The sequence below is a fragment of the Sminthopsis crassicaudata genome, chromosome 5 (assembly GCF_048593235.1).
Source record: "Sminthopsis crassicaudata isolate SCR6 chromosome 5, ASM4859323v1, whole genome shotgun sequence".
Lineage (NCBI taxonomy): Eukaryota > Metazoa > Chordata > Mammalia > Dasyuromorphia > Dasyuridae > Sminthopsis > Sminthopsis crassicaudata.
Window position 1 is genome coordinate 177,956,424 of NC_133621.1, and position 20,343 is coordinate 177,976,766.

The 20,343-nt window shown below is 31.0% G+C and overlaps 1 protein-coding gene across 3 annotated transcripts in view; it reads right to left on the reverse strand.

Annotated features, from left to right (window-relative positions):
• SLCO1A2 (solute carrier organic anion transporter family member 1A2) overlaps positions 1-20,343 on the reverse strand; it is an 80,904-nt gene that overhangs the window by 36,021 nt on the left and 24,540 nt on the right. For 2 of the 3 annotated variants that reach the window (XM_074268874.1, XM_074268875.1), the window contains exons 8-13: positions 19,494-19,689; positions 16,336-16,501; positions 14,826-14,998; positions 11,063-11,127; positions 7,616-7,733; positions 4,677-5,074 (exon numbers count right to left, since the gene is read on the reverse strand). In XM_074268874.1, coding sequence (XP_074124975.1) covers positions 4,864-5,074; positions 7,616-7,733; positions 11,063-11,127; positions 14,826-14,998; positions 16,336-16,501; positions 19,494-19,689 — 929 coding nt within the window. In that variant the 3' untranslated portion in view covers positions 4,677-4,863. Of the gene's footprint in view, positions 1-4,676; positions 5,075-7,615; positions 7,734-11,062; positions 11,128-14,825; positions 14,999-16,335; positions 16,502-19,493; positions 19,690-20,343 lie in introns of those variants that run through there. The other variant, XM_074268873.1, reaches the window with a different exon arrangement.

Sequence of the window (20,343 nt, forward strand, 5' to 3'; positions counted from 1 at the left end):
AGAATCATTTTATCACATTCAGCTCAACCCCAAGCTTTCTATTTATACACTTCCAACCCACCTAAATAATAATATTCTTAAGAGCTACTGATGTTTTCCCAGAAAAGAAGTAAAACTTTTGATTTTATTAAGTCCTTTATAAATTAGTCTTTAATGTTTATCTTACTATGTTTCTCCTCAGTAAACTAGGTCAAATTGTCTATTCGGCTCTGATTTTCCTCTCCCTTCCATTATAAATACCTGAAAGTCCTTTAGTTTATTGAATATCCATTTTCACATTTTAGATAGTATATAATTTTGCTGGGTAAATTCTTGGTTGCAAGCTCATCTCCTTTGCTCTTTGGCATATATTGTTCCATGTGCTTTGGTCTTTTAATTAGAAGCCTATGTGGCATTTAAATTGATTTTTTTCCCTAGTTGCTTATATTATTTCCTCCTTAAAATGGGAGATTCAAAACTTTGTTATGATATTTCTGTGAGTTTTCATTTTGGGATCTCTTTCAAGTGATGACAGGTGGATTTTTTCTATTTCTATTTTACTTTCTCATTCTAAAACTTCAGGGCAATTTTTCTTAATAATCTCCTGAAGTATAATGTTTAAACTCTTTTTTTATAATAACTTTCAAGTATTTTATAATTCTCATATTGTCTCTTCTGTATCTGTTCTTCTGTTCAGTTTTATAATAATATGTTTTACATTCTCTTCTATTTCTTTCATTCTTTTGTGTATTATTAATTCTTGGTATCTTATGAAGTCAATATTTTTTCCTTTCCCAATTATAATTTTTTAAAAAATATCTTTTTCCAATTTTTTGGATCTTTTCCCTTTAATCAGTTGACTTTCTTTTTATAATTATCTTGGTTTTCATACATTACTCTTATTTTTTCTCAAACTCATTTATTTGATTTTTAAAGTCCTTTATAACCTTTTCCAATAACTCTCTTTGAGCTTGACACCATTTTGTCTTTTTCTTTGAGACAGAAGTAGTTTTAATTCCCCCTGAGTTTGAACCCAGATCTTCTCTGTCATTGTAGTAGCCATTTATGGCTGGGTTCTGTGTTTGACATACCCAAAGATCCCAACTTTGGGGATAAGAATTCATTATTTGACAAAAACTACTGGGAAAACTAGAAATTAGTATAGCAGAAACTAGGCATGGACCCACATTTAACACCACATACTAAGATAAGATCAAAATGGGTCCAAGATTTAGGTGGGCATAAAGAATGAGATCATAAATAAATTGGAGAACATAGGATAGTTTACCTCTCAGACTTGTGGAGGAGGAAGGAATTTGTGTCCAAAGGAGAACTAGAGATCATTATTGATCACAAAATAGAAAATTTTGATTACATCAAATTAAAAAGTTTTTGCACAAACAAAACTAATGCAAACAAGATTAGAATGGAAGTAACAAATTGGGAAAACATTCTTACAGTTAAAGGTTCTGATAAAGGCCTCATCTCCAAAATATACAGAGAATTGACTTTAATTTATAAGAAATCAAGCCATTCTCCAATTGATAAATGGTAAAAGGATATGAACAGACAATTTTCAGATGATAAAATTGAAAGTATTTCCACTCATATGAAAGTGTTCCAAATCACTATTAATCAGAGAAATGCAAATTAAGACAACTCTGAGATACCACTACACACCTGTCAGATTGGCTAAGATGACAGGAACAAATAACGATGAATGTTGGAGGGGCTGTGGGAAAACTGCAACACTGATGCATTGTTGGTGGAGTTGTGAAAGAATCCAACCATTCTGGAGAGCAATCTGGAATTATGCCCAAAAAGTTGTCAAAATGTGCATACCCTTTGACCCAGCAATGCTACTACTGGGCTTATATCCCAAGGAAATACTAAAGAAGGGAAAGGGACCTGTATGTGCCAAAATGTTTGTGGCAGCCCTTTTTGTAGTGGCTAGAAACTGGAAAATGAATGGATGTTCATCAATTGGAGATTGGTTGGGTAAATTATGGTATATGAATGTTATGGAATATTATTGTTCTGTAAGAAATGACCAACAGGAGGAATACAGAGAGGCTTGGAGAGACTTACATTAACTGATGCTGAGTGAAACGAGTAGAACTAGGGGATCATTATACACTTCAACAAGGACACTGTATGAGGATGTATTCTGATGAAAGTGGATATCTTCAACATAGAGAAGAGCTAATCCAATTCCAATTGATCAATGATGGACAGAAGAAGCTACACCCAGAAAAGAAACACTGGGAAATGAATGTAAACTGCATTTTTTTTTCTTCCCAGGTTATTTTTACCTTCCAAATGCAATTCTTCCTTTGCAACAACAACAACAACAACAACAAAATTCGGTTCTGCACATATATATTGTACCTAGGATATACTATAAGATATTTAATATGTATGGGAATGCCTGCCATCTAGGGGAGGGGGTGGAGGGAAGGAGGGGAAAAATTTGGAACAGAAGGGAGTACAAGGGATAATGTTGTAAAAAAAAAATTACCTATGCATATGTACTGTCAAAAAAAAAGTTAAAATTATAAAATTAATTAAAAAAATAAAATAATAATAATAAAAAACCCCCAACATTCCATATAGTTATTGCCATCTATCTCTTTTTTTATCAGTGACAAATATAGGAATCATAATATGGTTATGTATATTTTCAAGTCAGACTACCTCTGAACCCTCCCAAGTACCAATAACAAGTGAAGTCAATAAAATTTTGTTAAACACTTGTTATGTGTTAGGTATTGTGCTAAATTCTGGGGTAGGGCTGGGTGAGTACAGAAAAAGGCCAAAAATTATCTCCTCCCAATAATAAACAACCTCTGCCTTCAAGAAACTTATTGTCTAAAAGAAAGACAAAATGCAAATAAGTAGATGCAACAATATATAGAGGAGATAAATTGGAGACAATCAAATATAATTAATAGAAGAAAGTCATTAGCTTTAAACAGGATAGAGAAACACTTGTGGAATGTGAGATTTTATTTGGGACTGAGAAGAAAGATAGGAAAGTCAAGTGAAGGAGCTGAGGAGGGAGAGAATTCCTGGTATGGGAATTCATTCCATCCCATTCACAATTATTTTATAGGTAAAAAAGTAAAGATATCTTTTTCTTTTCTTCAGGAGATTTCAGTAGATTATGACTATTCAGTAACTACATATTCTGTTATATGAAGTATTTTCATTATTTCTACCAATTATTTCTACACACATGTTGCTTTCCTTTGCATGACTGCAAGATTTTTTGTTGTTTTCGACAAAATCTTTTCCTTTTCTTGGCTTGAATCCCTTTCATTTGCTACTTGCAAGGGGAAATTAATATTTTACCCACATTTTTTCCATCTCTTCTCCTCCTCCTTTTCCTTTTCCTTCTCCTCCTCTTCCTCCTCCGCCATCATCATTATCATCATCATCAGCAGCAGCAGCATGCCCCAAGTTTTTCTAGTCATTTAATACATTTTACTTTTCCCACAGCCAATTCAAAACCTCAGTAAGACAGAAAATCTATGTTTATTCTTTAGTCTGTATTTAATGTAGTCTTTCATAAAGATAAATATCCAGATAGGTAAAAACTTCTTGGGCTTATGATATCTTTCCTGGAATATTGTAATAGTTCTTGTGTTTATTCTGTTCCCTTCACAATCTGTCCTCCACAGAGCTGCCAATTTATATTCCTAAAATATAGATCTGATCATGTCATCTCCCAACTCAAAAAACCTTCAGTGGTTACTTCATAGCCTCAAGGTAAATCTCTGTCTGAAATTGAAAATATTTCTATTTTATATTTGTTATCTTTTAAGATAGTTGAATTGTTCTGCTCAATGTTCTCCATGCAACACATTTATTTTCCCACTTCTGTGTTTTTATGAAAGTAATATATCTGGAAAGTATGTGTTTTTCATCTCTGTCTTCATCCTTAGGTTTTTATAAAAATACAACTTAGGTGCTGTCTTCAAAATAAATCTTTTTCATGCTTTTCCAAGTTTTTAGTGTTATCTCCCTCATGAAATTATTGGTATTATCTGTACATATGCTATATTATATTGATTAACTTATGCATATGATGCATAAACCCAATAGAAGGCAAGAACTTTGATGACAGAGATTCAGTTTTGTTTTTGGATTTCTATTCCCTATGTCATCCACATAGTCAATGAATCAGTTCTTGTAGAATGAATTGAATCTCTATTGCCATGTCAATGAGAGGCCAAACACTACAGCTGCTCGTGGTATCAATAGAGGTGATATGCCAAAATATTCATAGCACTTAATAGCAGGCAGCAAAGAACTAGAACAAAGTGAATGATCATCATTTGGAAATGGTTGAAATAATTACATTATTTGAATGAAATGAATTATTATTCAGTCAGAATGAGAAATTCAGAGAAACATAGGAAATTTTGTAATGAGTAATGCAGAATGAATTAAGTGAAAACAAAAATATATAATACACAATGCCTACCATAATGTAAATAAAAAAAACCACTAAAAAGGAGATGAGTTCTGAGTAAGAGGAAAATCAATAGTTATCATGGAGAACAGATAATACATCATATCCTTCTATCAATCAAGAGGAGAGGGACTATCAGAGTAAAATGTTATATATGTTTGTCAGATTTGACAATTGCTTAATTTTTGACTATGTTGCTAATAAAGGAGAGAATTCACTTCTAGGTGGGCAGGAAGTTGTATTTTTATAAAGGGTTGTGATTTAAAAACAAAAACAAAAATGAAACACATTGAAAAGAAAAACATTATTATGTATTATCACAAAATGAGAACAAAATTGTGATTAATTTTGATAGTAAATAAATTGTGGAGTGTGGTCTCCTACTCTGGGAAATAGTATCTAGATAAATATTAAAATTTTGTTAGTATTTCATCATCTTTCAAATATACTAATTGCTTGTTTATGTCTTTGTCTTCATTTTCCTTCCTTTTAACAACCACCTCCATCATTGTAGTATTGCTTTCAGATGGTTGATAATGCTTCCTCAAAATAAATACGATGAGTAAAGCTGGGACATAGCTCACCCCTCTTAAGATGGTTGACAATCCAAGATAGATAGTTCTGTGAAGAAATGTAAACCCCATAAGATCTTATACAATTAAGTAGTCCACTAAACACTCACCACTTTCAAATGCGGAATTACCTATGCATGAGTAATTTTGCTAATATCTCACTGTTTCATAGCAGTTAGAGCTGAAAGGAATCTTTGAGATCAAGTTATCCAATACTCTCATTTTACAAATATAGAATATGAAATCCAGATAAATAGAATGACCTGACCAAAGTCACACTATTAGTAAACTGCAGAACCAAGATTTTAACCCACTTAACTTCAATATTTCTATTAATTTCTTTTATATATATAAGGGACATTTCTGAGAATGACAAAGATAAATAAGACATGTTACCTGCCCTAAGACAAATTACAATCTAATAATTGTGTATAACTATTAGATATGTGTATATGTAGACACATATGTTAATATATTTTATATACAATATATACATATGTAAATATTTTATATGATGTATTGATACATACATATATATTATATATACACATATATATAAACACACAGTTACATATATATATGTGTATATATATATATATATATATATATATATATATATATATATATATATATATATATATATATATATACATGTAATTTTTTTGTGGTTAATTAAGGATTCTTCTCTGTTTCTTTCAGGAAAGACTAAATATATTTGGAGAGAAAACAAGAAGGGTGCAATGGAAAGGTCATTGGATTTTGAGTCAGAGATATGAAACTAATTCCTGAGTTCACTATTTAAATCACTTAACCTCTCTGTGATTTGAGGAAGCTGGACTCAATAACTTCTTAGGTTCCTAGCACTGCTAAAAATCTAGTATTCTATGTCTATTTGTTCTTTAAGTTACCAATCTATAGCTTCCCAAAATAAGATGGGGAACTGAAAATAGGCCTTTGTTGGTGGCATTGAGATACCCAAACCAGGGAGAAATCAGTATGTCATATATCTCAAAATCAACAAGCAAATTAGTCAGTATCATCAAACATGATAATTATTGACAATTGGAACTCTATGAAAATGATGTGTTATAGTTGGTCTTCACACAGAGATTGGCCTACTCTTTTTTGGGATATCGTCAAAAAGAACATTGCTCAAGTGTGGTTTGGACTAGATGACCTTCTTTAGGTCATTGAGAAGAAGTTAGATGGCCCAATGGATAGACCTGAGTTCAAATATTGTTTTGGGCATGTAATAGTTATGTTACATTGAGCAAGAAACTTCCTTTCTCAGCTTCAGTTTACTCATTTATAAAATGGGGAATAATAATTGTACCTTCACCCCAGGGTTGTTGTAAAGTCAAATCTTATTTCTTACCTGACCACACTATTCTGGGACTTCCTTATTATGATGGGCATCAAATATTTCTCCCTCAACCCTCTCAACTCCCTAACCATTCTGCTGTGGACAATTTTCACATTTTCTTTGTGTTTTATCTTCCTCTATTAGATTATAAATTCCTTAATAGCAGGAATTGTCTTTTTTTTTTTTTTAAGTATTGTATCTCCAGCACTTAGCACATAATAGACACTTAACAGATGTTTATTGAAGGTATGACAAATGAGATTATATCTCTATCTATCTATCTATCTTTCTTTGGAAAACTTGAAGTATTATATAAATGCTAATTGTTATTAAACTCTAATTATATGATTCTATGAATGTTGTGACTATACAATATTTTACATATATATATATATATACATATTTTACTATACAATATTTTACATATCCTCATTGGTCATAATTTGTGATCTGAGTTTATATGTTTTATAAGGTAATGTAATTTACTTTACAAACTTTTCAAACTTTAAAGAACTATGTAAATGCCAGATTATTATTATCATTTTGAAAACAGAGAAAGAAAGTGGTATTGTGAAAACACTCATGGGAAATAATTCATTTAAAGCAACTGAAAAATTAATGCCATGGAAAAATTATCATTATTTAAAGGAAACCCTAGGTAAGATGAGTATTATGAGTATTATTATGTCTTTATTTAAATAGTTCAAGAAGTTATACTATTACTATTTTAGGCACTGGCTTCACTAATACAGATCACATCAGCATAAGGCAGTAGAATAAATGTTTTATTTGGAGTGTGAGGACTTGTGTTTAATCCTAACTCTGCTACTTACTTACCTGCATGACTCTGAGTAAGCAATTGCATCTCTCTGTGTCTCAATTTCCTTATCTATTAAAATGAGGAAATTGGACTGGATAATTTCTGAAATTCATAATCCTGTGTCCTCTTAGTTAATAGTCAAGCTGTTTTCAGAATAATTCATGAGCTGATGACCAACATCATATTGTGCTGAACCTCTCTAAAAATCCAAAGATTTCAGATATTCAGTTTGCTGTTTTCCTGCTAGGAAGAACTATAGTTTGTGATCCTATGAAAGAGTTTTTAGAACAGGTACACACGTGATGACTTTCAAGACACTTTGAGGCATTAATGTAAGACTTTACTGATTATAAAACTCAATAGAGGGACTTTTACTTAATGATCTAATAAACAACAGTTATTATTACCTGAAATTGGTGGAATCATAGATCCTGCAGGCTCCTGACTTCCCACACTGCAAAGTTCCCCAGTGCAAACATGTGTAATCTATTAAAACTCCAAAGTAAATGGGAGCTGGAATTCCAGCTTAGACAAAAAAAAAAAAAAAGTTGATAAGATCAAATGCTGTTTTGTCATGTAGTTGCCATATTTTTTTCTTCCCCTGTCCCCTACTATATTAGATCCTCAATCTGAGGCAGTAAAACATATTGCCATCCATAATGCCACCCACAGCACTCCTCACTGTGCAGAACCAGATTAAAAGGCAATCATAAGATATCTAAAAAATTAAGTACAAATAAAATAAAATATAGATAATTTGTGATTTTGTAAATCAACAGGTAGTTCACATTAGTTTTTATAGTGGATAGAAAGTCAAGTTCAGAACCAAGAAGATTTGAGTTTGTATCTTTTTGCTTCTTTGTCTCTGAAATATAGTAGCTATGAAACTTGGGGCAATTTAAAATCTAGTTTTAACCTCTTAATGCTACTAAAGACAATTTGAATCAGATTGGTTTTGGTTTGTGGCCTAGCCTTAAGAAAGAATTCTAGCCACTAAATCCCAAGATTTAAAATCCCAAGAAAAAAAATTAGTTTTTAGAGCATCTGAAGGAGGCCAGAAACCCTGAAGATCTTCCCCTCCTAGATTCATTTAGTCATTCATTTAGTTTTTCTTTTTTTGATTAGTTGAAAGAGGAGATTCTTTGCCTCAATTGCTATCTAGACTTAATCACTGAATAGGTAAAGCTTCAATCAAACTGAGACCTGTTGAACACCTCATCAAGAAAAGACTGAAGTCTCCCATTTCCCAGGGCCATCTCCAGTCATCCTGATCTCTATCTGGCCACTGGACCCAGATGGCTCTTGAGGAAAAATGAGGCAGATGACTTTGTTCCCTCACTTAAATCTAATTCACTTGCATGTCATGGCATCACCTCTCTGATGTCATGGTCCTCTTCAAGAAGGAAGGACAAATAACAACAGCTCAAGCACAATAGATAGTGCCAACTTGAATTGGTGGAAGGAGTTTTCACACTGAGGAGTCTTCTGTTGTTTAGTCATTTTTCAGTCATTTCTGACTGTGATCCATATGAGGTTATTTTGGCAAAGATGCTAGAGTAGTTTGCCATTTTCCCCCCAATGGATTAAGGCAAATAAGAAGTAAAATGACTTTCACAGAGCCATACAGCTAGTGAGTATCTAAAACTAAATTTGAACTCAGATATTTCTGACTCCAGGCCCAGCTGCCTCATGGGGAATTCTCTATAACAGTGAAATTACAAATGTATTTCTTACCCCTATGTTGTAAAGTTAATGTGGTATTAAAGGAAATATTTTTTTTACTAGACAGTAAGGAATCTCACATTTCTTTGGAGGTCTCAACCGCTAAACCCACTAGACAGTTATTTTCAAAGGAGAAAATTTTACTCCAGAGATGATGAGTGATCCACATAATGAACCATAATTTTAGGATCTTTTCACAGTAAGTGGTGTAGACACAGGGTTTCTTAAACATTTACCACTCTCAACCTCTTTTTGCCAAGAAAATTTTGATGTGACCTTATGTATATAAGTACATGAAAAACATATAGAAATCAAACATTTACTTATAATAAATCATCATTTCATGACTCCCACATTTAGTTATGAGATCCCACAAACCACAGATTAAAAAGCTGGGAGGTAGGGGATAGAGTGCTGGATCTGGAGTCAGGAAGAGATAAATTCATTTTCAGAAAAATACTAGCTATCTGACTGTGGATCAATCATTTCTCCTGTTTGCCTCAATTTCCTCACTTATAAAATAGAGATAATAATATCACCTACCTCACAGGATTGTTGTGGGGTTCAAATGAAATAATATTTGTAAAGCACTTAGCACAGTGTTTGGCACATAGAAAATAATGTTTGTTTACTTCTCTCCTTTTTACTATTTTATGATGTGTTTGCTCAATTATATAAATATTTTTATAGAACTTTTTTGCTCCACTTTTCAAAACCTTTAATAGCTGAGAAAAGGACAGGATAGAGAAGGGAATTTTGTCTTTAAGAGAAATATATAAGAGCAAATGATCACAGTACAGACTGTTCATCAAACTCAAAGACTCCAGCTAGTAGAACAATGACTCTCTATTTGACAAAATATGTTCGAACAAATGGAGAGCACTCTGGAATGCATTAGGCATCAACTAAAACCTTACACCATATACCACAATAAGTTCCAATGAGAATATTATGGATATAAAGATGGCATGATAAAATAATTAGAAGAGTAAGGAAAACTATCTTTCATATTCACAGGTAAGGGAAGGTTTTATGACAAAACATAAGATAAATTATCAGAGAAATTAAAATAGTCCAAGTTGATTTATACAATTAAAATATTTTTGTACAAATAAAACCAATAAAGTTAAAAAAGAGTCAGGGAAATAGGAAAATATCTTTGTAGCATATTTTCCAGATAAAAAACTGATTCAAATTTATGATAACAAAAGCCATTCACTCATATATAAATGATCAAAAGACATGAAGAGATAGTTTGTGTAGGAAGAAATCTAAGATGTCAATGGTCACCTAAAAATAGGATTAGAGAAATGCAAATTAAAGTAATTCTGAGGTCTTATCTCACCCTCATTAGGTTGTAATGAATAGTTTTGGGGGAGAGTATTGTAGGATGAGATAAAAAAGTAGAAAGTTATAGTTCATAAAGGAATTTTAAATTTCTTATTAATAGAAGTGGAATACTTGACTGTCTTTGTCTATTGCTGAGGTAGAATGAAGTAAGTCATAGGGCCGTTTCCTTTACAGAAACTTGGAAATAAATTGTATGATCAACATAAATGTTCAATATGAGTGTAATTTTTGGGAAACAATGAATGTAGAGAAATAAAATTATGAAAATATGAAGTGAAAGGAGGAACAAAAGAATGTTATATAAGAAGTGATATCAAACACATGGTAAAGACAAAGGATGCTGATGTTACCTTGTTAAAGTTAATACACAATTTCTGTTATTCAAGAAACAAAAAAAACCAGAAATCTTTATATATACACAAATATATATACATATATATGCTTACTTGAAAACATTTTCAAAAATATTGTTTATATGAATTAAGAAGTTAGGAATTTCATTTGGTTTTGCTTATACGATGAGTGTATTATTTGAATTTTTGTTTCTTGTTTTCTTTGATTATTTTACCTTTCCTCTCTTTTTATACATTTTGGAATACATGTATATGTTGATAAAAGTTAAAATGCAATTATCAATTAAAAATAAAGTAACATCAATATACAGAAGGGAAGTAGTTAGTAGAATTATACCCTGATAAAACTATGTAATTTATATAACCACCAGATTTTGTTTCATTTATATTTATATTATATTGAAGAAGGGACAGATAACTCATTTTTACCAAGTATTCTTGTACATAACATGTGTAGACCCACACCAAGAGCTTTCTCTTTGGGCTTGAGGCTCCTAGGGGGAAAAAGAAAGAAATAAAGTCATCCTGCCATTAGAAAAAGGGATAGAAAAGACTTAAATCATTCATATCTATTATACAACGTTACACATTGAGAAACCTGAAAGGATGATTAACATCAACCACCCTCTATTCAGGGAGTGGTTATACTGTTTAAGACTAGATTGCCATTTTTATTACTTTCATCCTCCTATTTCCTCCTCTGTATTCTTTATAACTTATTAGCACTTTGTTATCATAACATTTCTTTCACCAATCCCTTCTGCTGCCATCCTAGTATGGTTTTCTATTACCATTCCTGGAATATTGCAATGATCTCTGTACATGTCTTCTTGTATTGACTTTTCTTCCTCTAACCTTGGATTGTTTCCATCACCACAACAATCTTATTTATGCATAGATGTTGTCATGCTACCAGTCCAGTCAAAATTTTTTAGTTTCTATATTCCCTAAGGAAGTTAAAACACCTCTGTCATTTAAGCTTCTCCACAATCTGGCATCTCCTTGTTTTTTCAACCTACTCTCAGATGACCTCCCTCTTTATAATCTCTGCCCCTCAAGTGGGACTATTTTTTTTTTTTTAATTCACCAAACAAGACTCTTCATGTTCTATACTGTCTTTTTTATTTTTTACTTAAAGTTTTAGTGGTTAACTTCCCTTCACACTCCCCTTCTACCACACAGTTTCCAGATAGTTAACCATTTAAAACTTCCCCAGCACCAAAAAGAGTCTAACAGAAACAACTACCAGCCACAGAATTTGATGTTCACATTCTCAAAAGAGAGAATGAAAGGGTCCTGCCCTTCACTTATCTAGTTCATTGTCTTTCCTCAAAATAATCTCTGTATCTGGAATATCCTAACTTCCTCCTCAGCACCCCCCCCCCCAATCTGTTGAATGACTTTCCTTAACCTTTAAAATTTTATTATCTTTTATTTGCATATTGCAGATATCTTTGCCTCTTCATTCTATTCTCCTGGAGAGTCATTCCGTACAACAAAGGCTTTTTTCTTTTTATAAAAAGAGGAAGAAGAAAAAAATAATTCATTAAAACTGAGCAATATATTGAAAAAATGTTATAATGATATCATTCTTGATGTATAAAAAGTACTTAATAAGTGCTTGATTGATTTTTATAATTCTTTTGTATTTATATGCATAGCACTTGATTTTATACTACTCAAATGCAATTATCATGTATTATTGTGCATTAAAATCTGTGTTGACTTCTTATTCCTTAACTAGACAACTCTATGAAGGACTGGCCTCTACTAACTCTCATTAACCTCTTTATTAATCCAGTGTCTAATATTGTGCTTTATGTACCTAAGGCATTAATAAATGTTTATTCAATTGAAATGGTTTGAAACAACAAATGAAGAAGGATGCCAATCTTGTCACCTAACACCAAGTTTGCTGTGGGTTTGTTTCAAAGATCAAAATTGTGGATGTTGAGAATAATATAATTTTAGCAAACAAATAAAAGGCCAATAAAAGGATACCCAAGAAGCTACCTGAATGGACTAATATATTCTGATTTAAAAGGTTATAATAAGCAATATATCTTATTTAGATAGTATATTGGACAAAGTGCTTTTCTTAAAACAACCTTATAAAAGAGTTATTGTAAGAACTATTATCTTTGTATTCTTGTAAGGAGAGAAATGGTTTGAATATTTCTTTAGTGATACAAAAGAAAGGTAGCCAGCTCTACTCTGTGTTGTTTATTTAAAAAGTTACCATGGTAGTCTGTGAGAACATAGGCTAATTAATAGAGTCATGGAAGGATTTGGATTGAATATAATTATATTAATGTAATGTGAGAGACAAACTAGGGTTAAATTTCCACAGAGCAGTTAAAATTCACTTTCTCAGAAACCATGAGCAGACAATGAGAAATACTGATTTCTCTAACAATATTGAGGATTGAATAAATGTTGACCCAAAGCATCATCTGAGTCTGGGAATAACTTCCAGGGATTCATATTTGAAAAGACTCAGACTTTGTTATAGTTGAAGAAACTAAGGTTTGAAGAAGTTAAATAACTTATCTAGAGTTATGCAGCTAGGATGTAGAGGAACCAGGGCTACAAATCCTCTGAGCACAATTATCTTTCTACAGTACCTCCTCCTTTATCCTTGTCTCAATAATTCAGGCTTATTGAAGTCTTTAATTCTTGGGACAGAAAACAGTCTTTCATTTCACAACTGATATTGACTTAAAATGCAAAGATATCCCTAGAAGAGAGACAATGCACGTACTTTCACACTAAAGTATAAAGCATAAAATTTGTCGCAGCAGGTTTTTGTTTATTACAAATTAATTGAGTACCTGCTATATACAAATCATTGCGATGAGATGCACCTTGGAAAACTTAAAAGATGGCCCTTTCACCTCTGAGTTTTATGAAATTTGCATAGTTAATGTGCTGTAGGAGCTTATAATTTAGACAGAGACATTATATGGTTTTTGATAAAAGCTAAATAGAGAGATAAGTGTAAATACTATAGTGAAATACTGAATGGGAATGGCCAACAAAGGAAGAGAAAAGAAGGAGAATCCAGAGGCACTCAGTGCTAACTTTGATTACATTCCAATTTTGCCTATAGCTAACCCTGATGCAGTTCAACACAGATATTGAAAAATTAGAACTATGGCTATGAGAAGAAAGTAAAAAGCCAATTATCATTGGAGATGTTTTTGTTTTACAGCTTTGTTTTATTAATGTTATTAGTAGTATTAGGCTCAATAAGATGGCTCAGCCAGTACACTGATATATGCTAGTTACTCCCAAAAGAGTCCATGACATAAAAAAGTGAAGAATCTCTGCTTCATAAGAATTATCTCTATGACTTGCTGATGCATTACTTCATTTAAGGCCTTTACATTCTCCAATGAATTAATTATGCTCTAAGAGTCTATTTCTTTGATTAGACAACTAGCTATGTATGGGTAAGCTCCAGAAGAAAAATGACACTCAGTGAACAAAAATGTCTTTTTTACTTTCTTAGATCCATTTGGTAAGTATTAATTCTTCTCTTCACAAAGAATTGGCTGGTCCCAGAAAGATGAATAGGCCATGAAATTCGTAAAATAATTATTAATTAAGGCAGTTAGTACTGTTATAATGAGAAAGAAAAGTAATTTATCATTATTTTGCAAAGGCTTCTACATATCTTCTTACATGGCCTTATGCAACTTTTGGTGCCCATATATCTATATCTCATCTATTTTTAAGCCATGATTCCTTAAAGGCAAGAACAACATGGGCACGGTGGGGTGGTTGTAGGAATTTGAGATTAGAGGAAGAAGGGTGAATTTAGTTCTTTGTTAAACAGTATTGAAGGTGAAAGTGCATTACTTTTGGATACTGAAGATCATGGTTCAAAGTTTTGCTCTATTATTTATTAACTTTTTAAAATAACCAATAGTTCTTAAAATTATTTCTAAGACTGAATAACACATGAATACTTTTCTTGATTTTGGATTTTGGTAGTCAACAAGCCAACCAGAAATAGTTAGAACATGGGCTATAACAGAACTCAATAGAATCTTAATCACTATAGGATACACAAAAGAAATAGGAGAATCTTACCTTCAATGAACACTCATATAATAACACAAAAGAATAGGGAACCTAGCCACCCAAAGTGATAATCTTCATTCAATGTGAAAGAGGAAAATCTTTATACCTTAGAAAGACCATGTATCCCGGTATTGCAGCTAAAGAATAAATGAAACTACTGAGTGCTGACAATATTAGAAAGTACTGAAGCATCAGAGAGCAGGCTGGTCTACTACTGCAAAGTCCAAGAAAGGCTGAAGCATTTTTTGAAGATTTAATGCAACTGCAGTTTTGGAAGACCTGTTAAAAAAAAAGAAAAGACCAAGGAAATTATTTAGTTATGAGTAATTTATTTATATTTTATTATATAAGAAGAAACCTCATTAGCCCATTACAAAAAAAAAAAAAGAAACCATGTAAAGTCTTCAATTGAAAAATCAAAGATTTTTCACTAAATCTGCAAGATCAAGTTGAATGCTATTGATTTATAATAGTTAAAGGATCATTTTCCTAAGGCTTGCCTTTCTCAGGCTTTAGGAATAAAGTAAAACAAATTATCATTTTTACAGGACATTCTATAGACATGTTCAGAATATACTTGTCCTGCCTCAAGTATTTTCAAATAAAATTTTGACACACAATGTATGTACATATATATCACATGAGATATATATATATATATATATATATATATATATATATATATATACTCACCTATACTATATATCTATATTTATAACTCCACAACAGGATATGATCCTGAATAGATTCAGAAATGATTTAAAATGATGCAAAGTATTTTAGAATGTTATTAAATTATTTAATAAAGATCATATTTCTTTCCCTTAGAATGCCTAAATAAATATGTGTGTATATGTACACATATAATTTATATCTATATCTACATCTGTCTATTTGTATTTAGAAAAGCAGGTATTTATGAAGTTTTCACTCAAAATAGGTTTAGGTTTTTTTTTTTTTTTTTTTTTTTACCTCATACAATATACTTCCATTTTGAAAGTATAATTAATTTTTAAGAATGTTTCCCATATGACTACCCCTTATACTAGGATGGATTCAAATTTTTTTTATCTGAACATAGATTCAGAGTCTATATTTAGAAATACACAATCACAACATTGATTATTAAAACAAAAAATGTCAAGCAATTATTACATTGCCTTCACAATAGGTCTCAATTCATTTATCAAAAGAGGAATAGATAAAAAGAGCTTATTTGTGTAATTACATTTCTTTACCCTTACTTTTATTCAATTATTTAAATATTTAAGTTTTCATTATTTAGGGTTGGCATTTTTTGTGGGAAGAGAGGGACCTAGTTATCCAGATAATTATCTAAATGCTACACTTTGTTTTACTAGGACTTGTATGGTTTTAGCTGATATAGAATTGTTTTGTTACTGGTCTAATAAATCTAGGAAGCAGAAAAGCAAATCATATATAGATATATAGAAATTAACTATTTCCCCTGAAAATATTTATAAAGTATCTATTTAAATTTTAAGGGAAAATTTAAGGAAATTACAATTTGTGACACCAAAATGATATCCAAGTTGTTTTCAGCTATAAAGATGAAATCAAGTTCACAACTTTCATAAAGAATTTCTAAGTATTACCATATTCATTCCTGTTCCAAAGTATGTCTCACATCCAGCAAGACAAGCTGACATATATGAGAAATTATTATCTCCACACACAGGGTCCCATATTTTATCTTGGCAATTGCAGTCAATGTTGCAGTCAGCCAGTACATTTCTTTCCATATACTCATTCTGTTGTGTTCTGTAAATGATTGAAAATGATACAAAGTATATTAGAATTATAAAAATATAATAAAGGTCATACTTCTTTTCCTTCTTTCCCCTTTCCTTTTAAATTCTTAAAGTGAGTATTGATGTTAGACCATCTATCACACAGATAATAATAGCATCTCATAGTATATATATACATATAATATACATATGTGTATATGTATGTATATCTTATATATATATATATATATATATATATATATATATATATATATATATATATATATATATATATATATATATATATATATATATATATATATATATAGCTTGATGTTCTGTGGCTCCATGAGGGGGAGAGTTGGTGAGAGCTTGGAAGATAGGTTTGGTTTTTACCCAGGGAGAAGTTCTCCATAATCTCTATTGTGGCAAGTTGATTATAAGGACCTAAAGGAGGTGCTGGCTTCTTTCCAGCATCTTTTCCTATTAGAGACTTTTTCTTGAAGAAAATGTCTAATTGCATCCTTCTGCCTATAAATTAGAGACCAGAAGACTTAGAATCTCTCTTCTTCAAAATCATGAAAGCATAGCATTGAGCATTTTAATCTCCACCAATGAAGAGAATCTTCTATAAAGGCCTTTGAATTTCTGATTACATTCCTAACTTAATAATTTATAAAATTATTTCCTTTAAACAATCTGATAAGCATATTATTACTAGTTTTGCAAATGAGAAATTTGGATGCAAAATGGCTAATTGATTAGCATTGTAACACAGATTTTTTAGAGATGATACTTAAAACTGTCTTCTAATTCATCAGCACTGTTTTGACTATATAATACTGTGACACCTAAAAAATATTAATGTGTTAACAGTAAAAGTACCATTGACTATTTCCGGTGTTACCACTCACTCTAAGGTTAGGAACCAGATCTAAGATGAAAGAGTCAGAAGGTGGGAAGTACTACAGTCTTGAAAATGGAATTGAGATCATAAGAAAAGTTAGAGTTGGGAAAATATATAATGGACATATGAAAGCTACATGACTCTTTAAATATTAATGTATATGTTTATGTCATTGATGTATCAATGAACACAAGAGTGTTTAATCTGGAAAAGAACTTAGTGATCATAGAATCAAAGTATAATAGGATTCAGAGCTATTAAAAAAAAAAAAAAACCTTATGTATATTTTATACCCAAATTTCTCATTTTAGAGAAACAAAAACAGAGACATAGGTTATATTAATTTATTTTCCTATTCATACAGCTAATAAGTTGGTAGAACTTAAACTGGAACCCAGATTTTTCTGAGTCTGGCTAAGTTCAGTTATCTTTCAATTATAATATGTTGCTTCTTTCAAATCAACATTGATTTACAGTCCATGCACCACTATGTTGTGTTGTGGGTAGGGGGACTGAATAGAATTATAATTTTATTTAATTTATATCTGTGTAAACCCAAATGGATTCATATGAACATTTCATAAATTTCTGATGCATCAAAAAATCTGTGATCTAAACAATGCATATGTTCCCTCCAGTGATGTTAATAATAAATTCACATGGAGTCCAATCAGTATTTTCTTGATATAATGCTGATAGTAATAGAATATATAGACTATTTTTCAGTTATTACTAGATCTTACCATGTTGTCAATCCATTTTCTTAATTTTTTTGGGTCATTTTTGGATGATTTTTATAATATTCCCCTCACATATAATTTTCTATATACTTTTCCCTTTCCCTCAGAATATCTATAAAATACATAAATTCTCTGGTAGTCATTCCATCAAGGCATATAAATACTTGTATAGACATAATTATATAATACTCTTTAAAGAAATACAAAAATAATTAAAGAGATACCAAGTGTTCATACTAAGCCATGTTCATATAGTAAAAACAATAGTATTCTGACTATTTGGCATCAAATATTCTAGAGATATTATCTATGTGGTTATATGCCCCTTCCTGGAAGACAGTATGGTTCCATGAAGGACAGCTCTGTGGTACTTCATGCTATTTATACTTGGAGGGAAGATGTGACTTGTGATTGACTGATAAATCTTTGTATTCTATGTCCCTAGTGAAGTAATTTTTTTTCCTTGATCCATCACAGATCCTATTCATTTTTTCATATATATATATATATATATATATATATATACATATATATATATGTATATATATATATATCTTCACTATCTACATTAATCTGTAAACTTCTTCAATTTTTATTTACTTTTTTTTTGGATAAACATGCTTGTTTAATGTTTGAGATTGTCTAATGAGTGACCATTGTTTAGTGGGAGAGAGATAAACTGGCTGAGAGTGAGTCATTACCTGTTTTTCATAGTAACTAGGGCATATGATTTTTATTTTTACCTCCCCCACACAAAGAGGATTGTCTTTCTAGCCTACAAATATCTGATGTCCAGTAGAAGATATGAATCTAGTTTAATACCTCTCTTGGAAATCAGAGAGCAAAGGGCTGATTGTTCAGCCAAAGTTGTCCTGAATTCTAGTTGCATGTGTGTGTTTTTATGTTTGTGTTCTTAATAGCCTATATTGTAAACTTTTAATCATCAATACCAACAGAAGGAGCAAAAAAATGATTGATTTTAAAATGATGATAATGAAATTATATAATTATGGAACTATAAAATAATTGATATTATTTAATTTAACCCTTTTATTTATATAGATTACAGAAGTGAAATGCTCTAAGTTACACCATTAGTTAGTTGTGGAACTATTACCAAAACCCAATATCTTCTGATTCATAGTTACTCCAAATTTTGGGATGCAGTCAGATACACAAAGAGAAGAAAATATATTTTCCTACTTCATTTGGTCAAACCATAATTTGGTTTGATAGTAGTGATTGAAAATGATGTAAAACAAAGGCCTGGGGTAAAAGTAAGTAATCCAATTCAATTTTTACTTATAGAAGGAAATCATGTCCCAAACCTGAATTGGTATTTTAGAAAGAAAAATGTCAGATTGAAGTGAACATACCCTTCATATGACGCAGTTAAGCCAGCAACTGGAGAATTATCACATACTATTAAAAAACATAACATGTTCAAAAAGTAGTCCAACAAAGACAAGCCAAATGCTATATAGGCAGCTTGTTTCATATTAATCTTGAACTTCTTCATAATGAAACCACCAGCTAAATATCCAAAGCATATTGGAGGCAAGTTGTAAATGCCTATAAAAAATAAGTAATGTTTAAATTTACAAACAGTATTTCAGAAAAAAAGCACATTTGTAACCTTGTAATTAGTAAACCTTAGAACTTATTGCTGTTCTGCATATTCCAGGTAATTCATATTTTAGGATTAGCAAAATAAAGGACAGGTGATCTTTTTTATTTCATCACTTATGTACTTATTCCAAAGAAATATGGCTTTAAAAATATAATTAAAAAATATATATAATTAAAATTATTTTTAAAGATTTTTTTTTGTAAACTTGGGAGAATTATATAATAATGTTAAGCTATAAGAATCTTATGAAGCAGGAGTCCAGTACAAATTACTTTTGTTCCTTCATTCCCATCCCTGATAGCTTCTAAGAAAATGTTGAGTAGAATAATGCCTAATAAATATTTCCTGATTAATTTTTTAAAAATGGTTCAAAATTTTAAAGTATTGTCATTAATTCCAACTAACTCCAATGTGGAAAGCAGAAGAGGAACAAAATTACTGACTGTATTATACATCCTATTTTTCACCCACTTAAGTAAGTTTGGATTTGAAATGGATTTGCATATAATTTTCAGAGCTAGTTAACTGATCTTAATTACACTAAAGCTTGCCTCTGGGGACCAAAAGTTAGAAGAGCATTCCTTTAGTCTCAACTA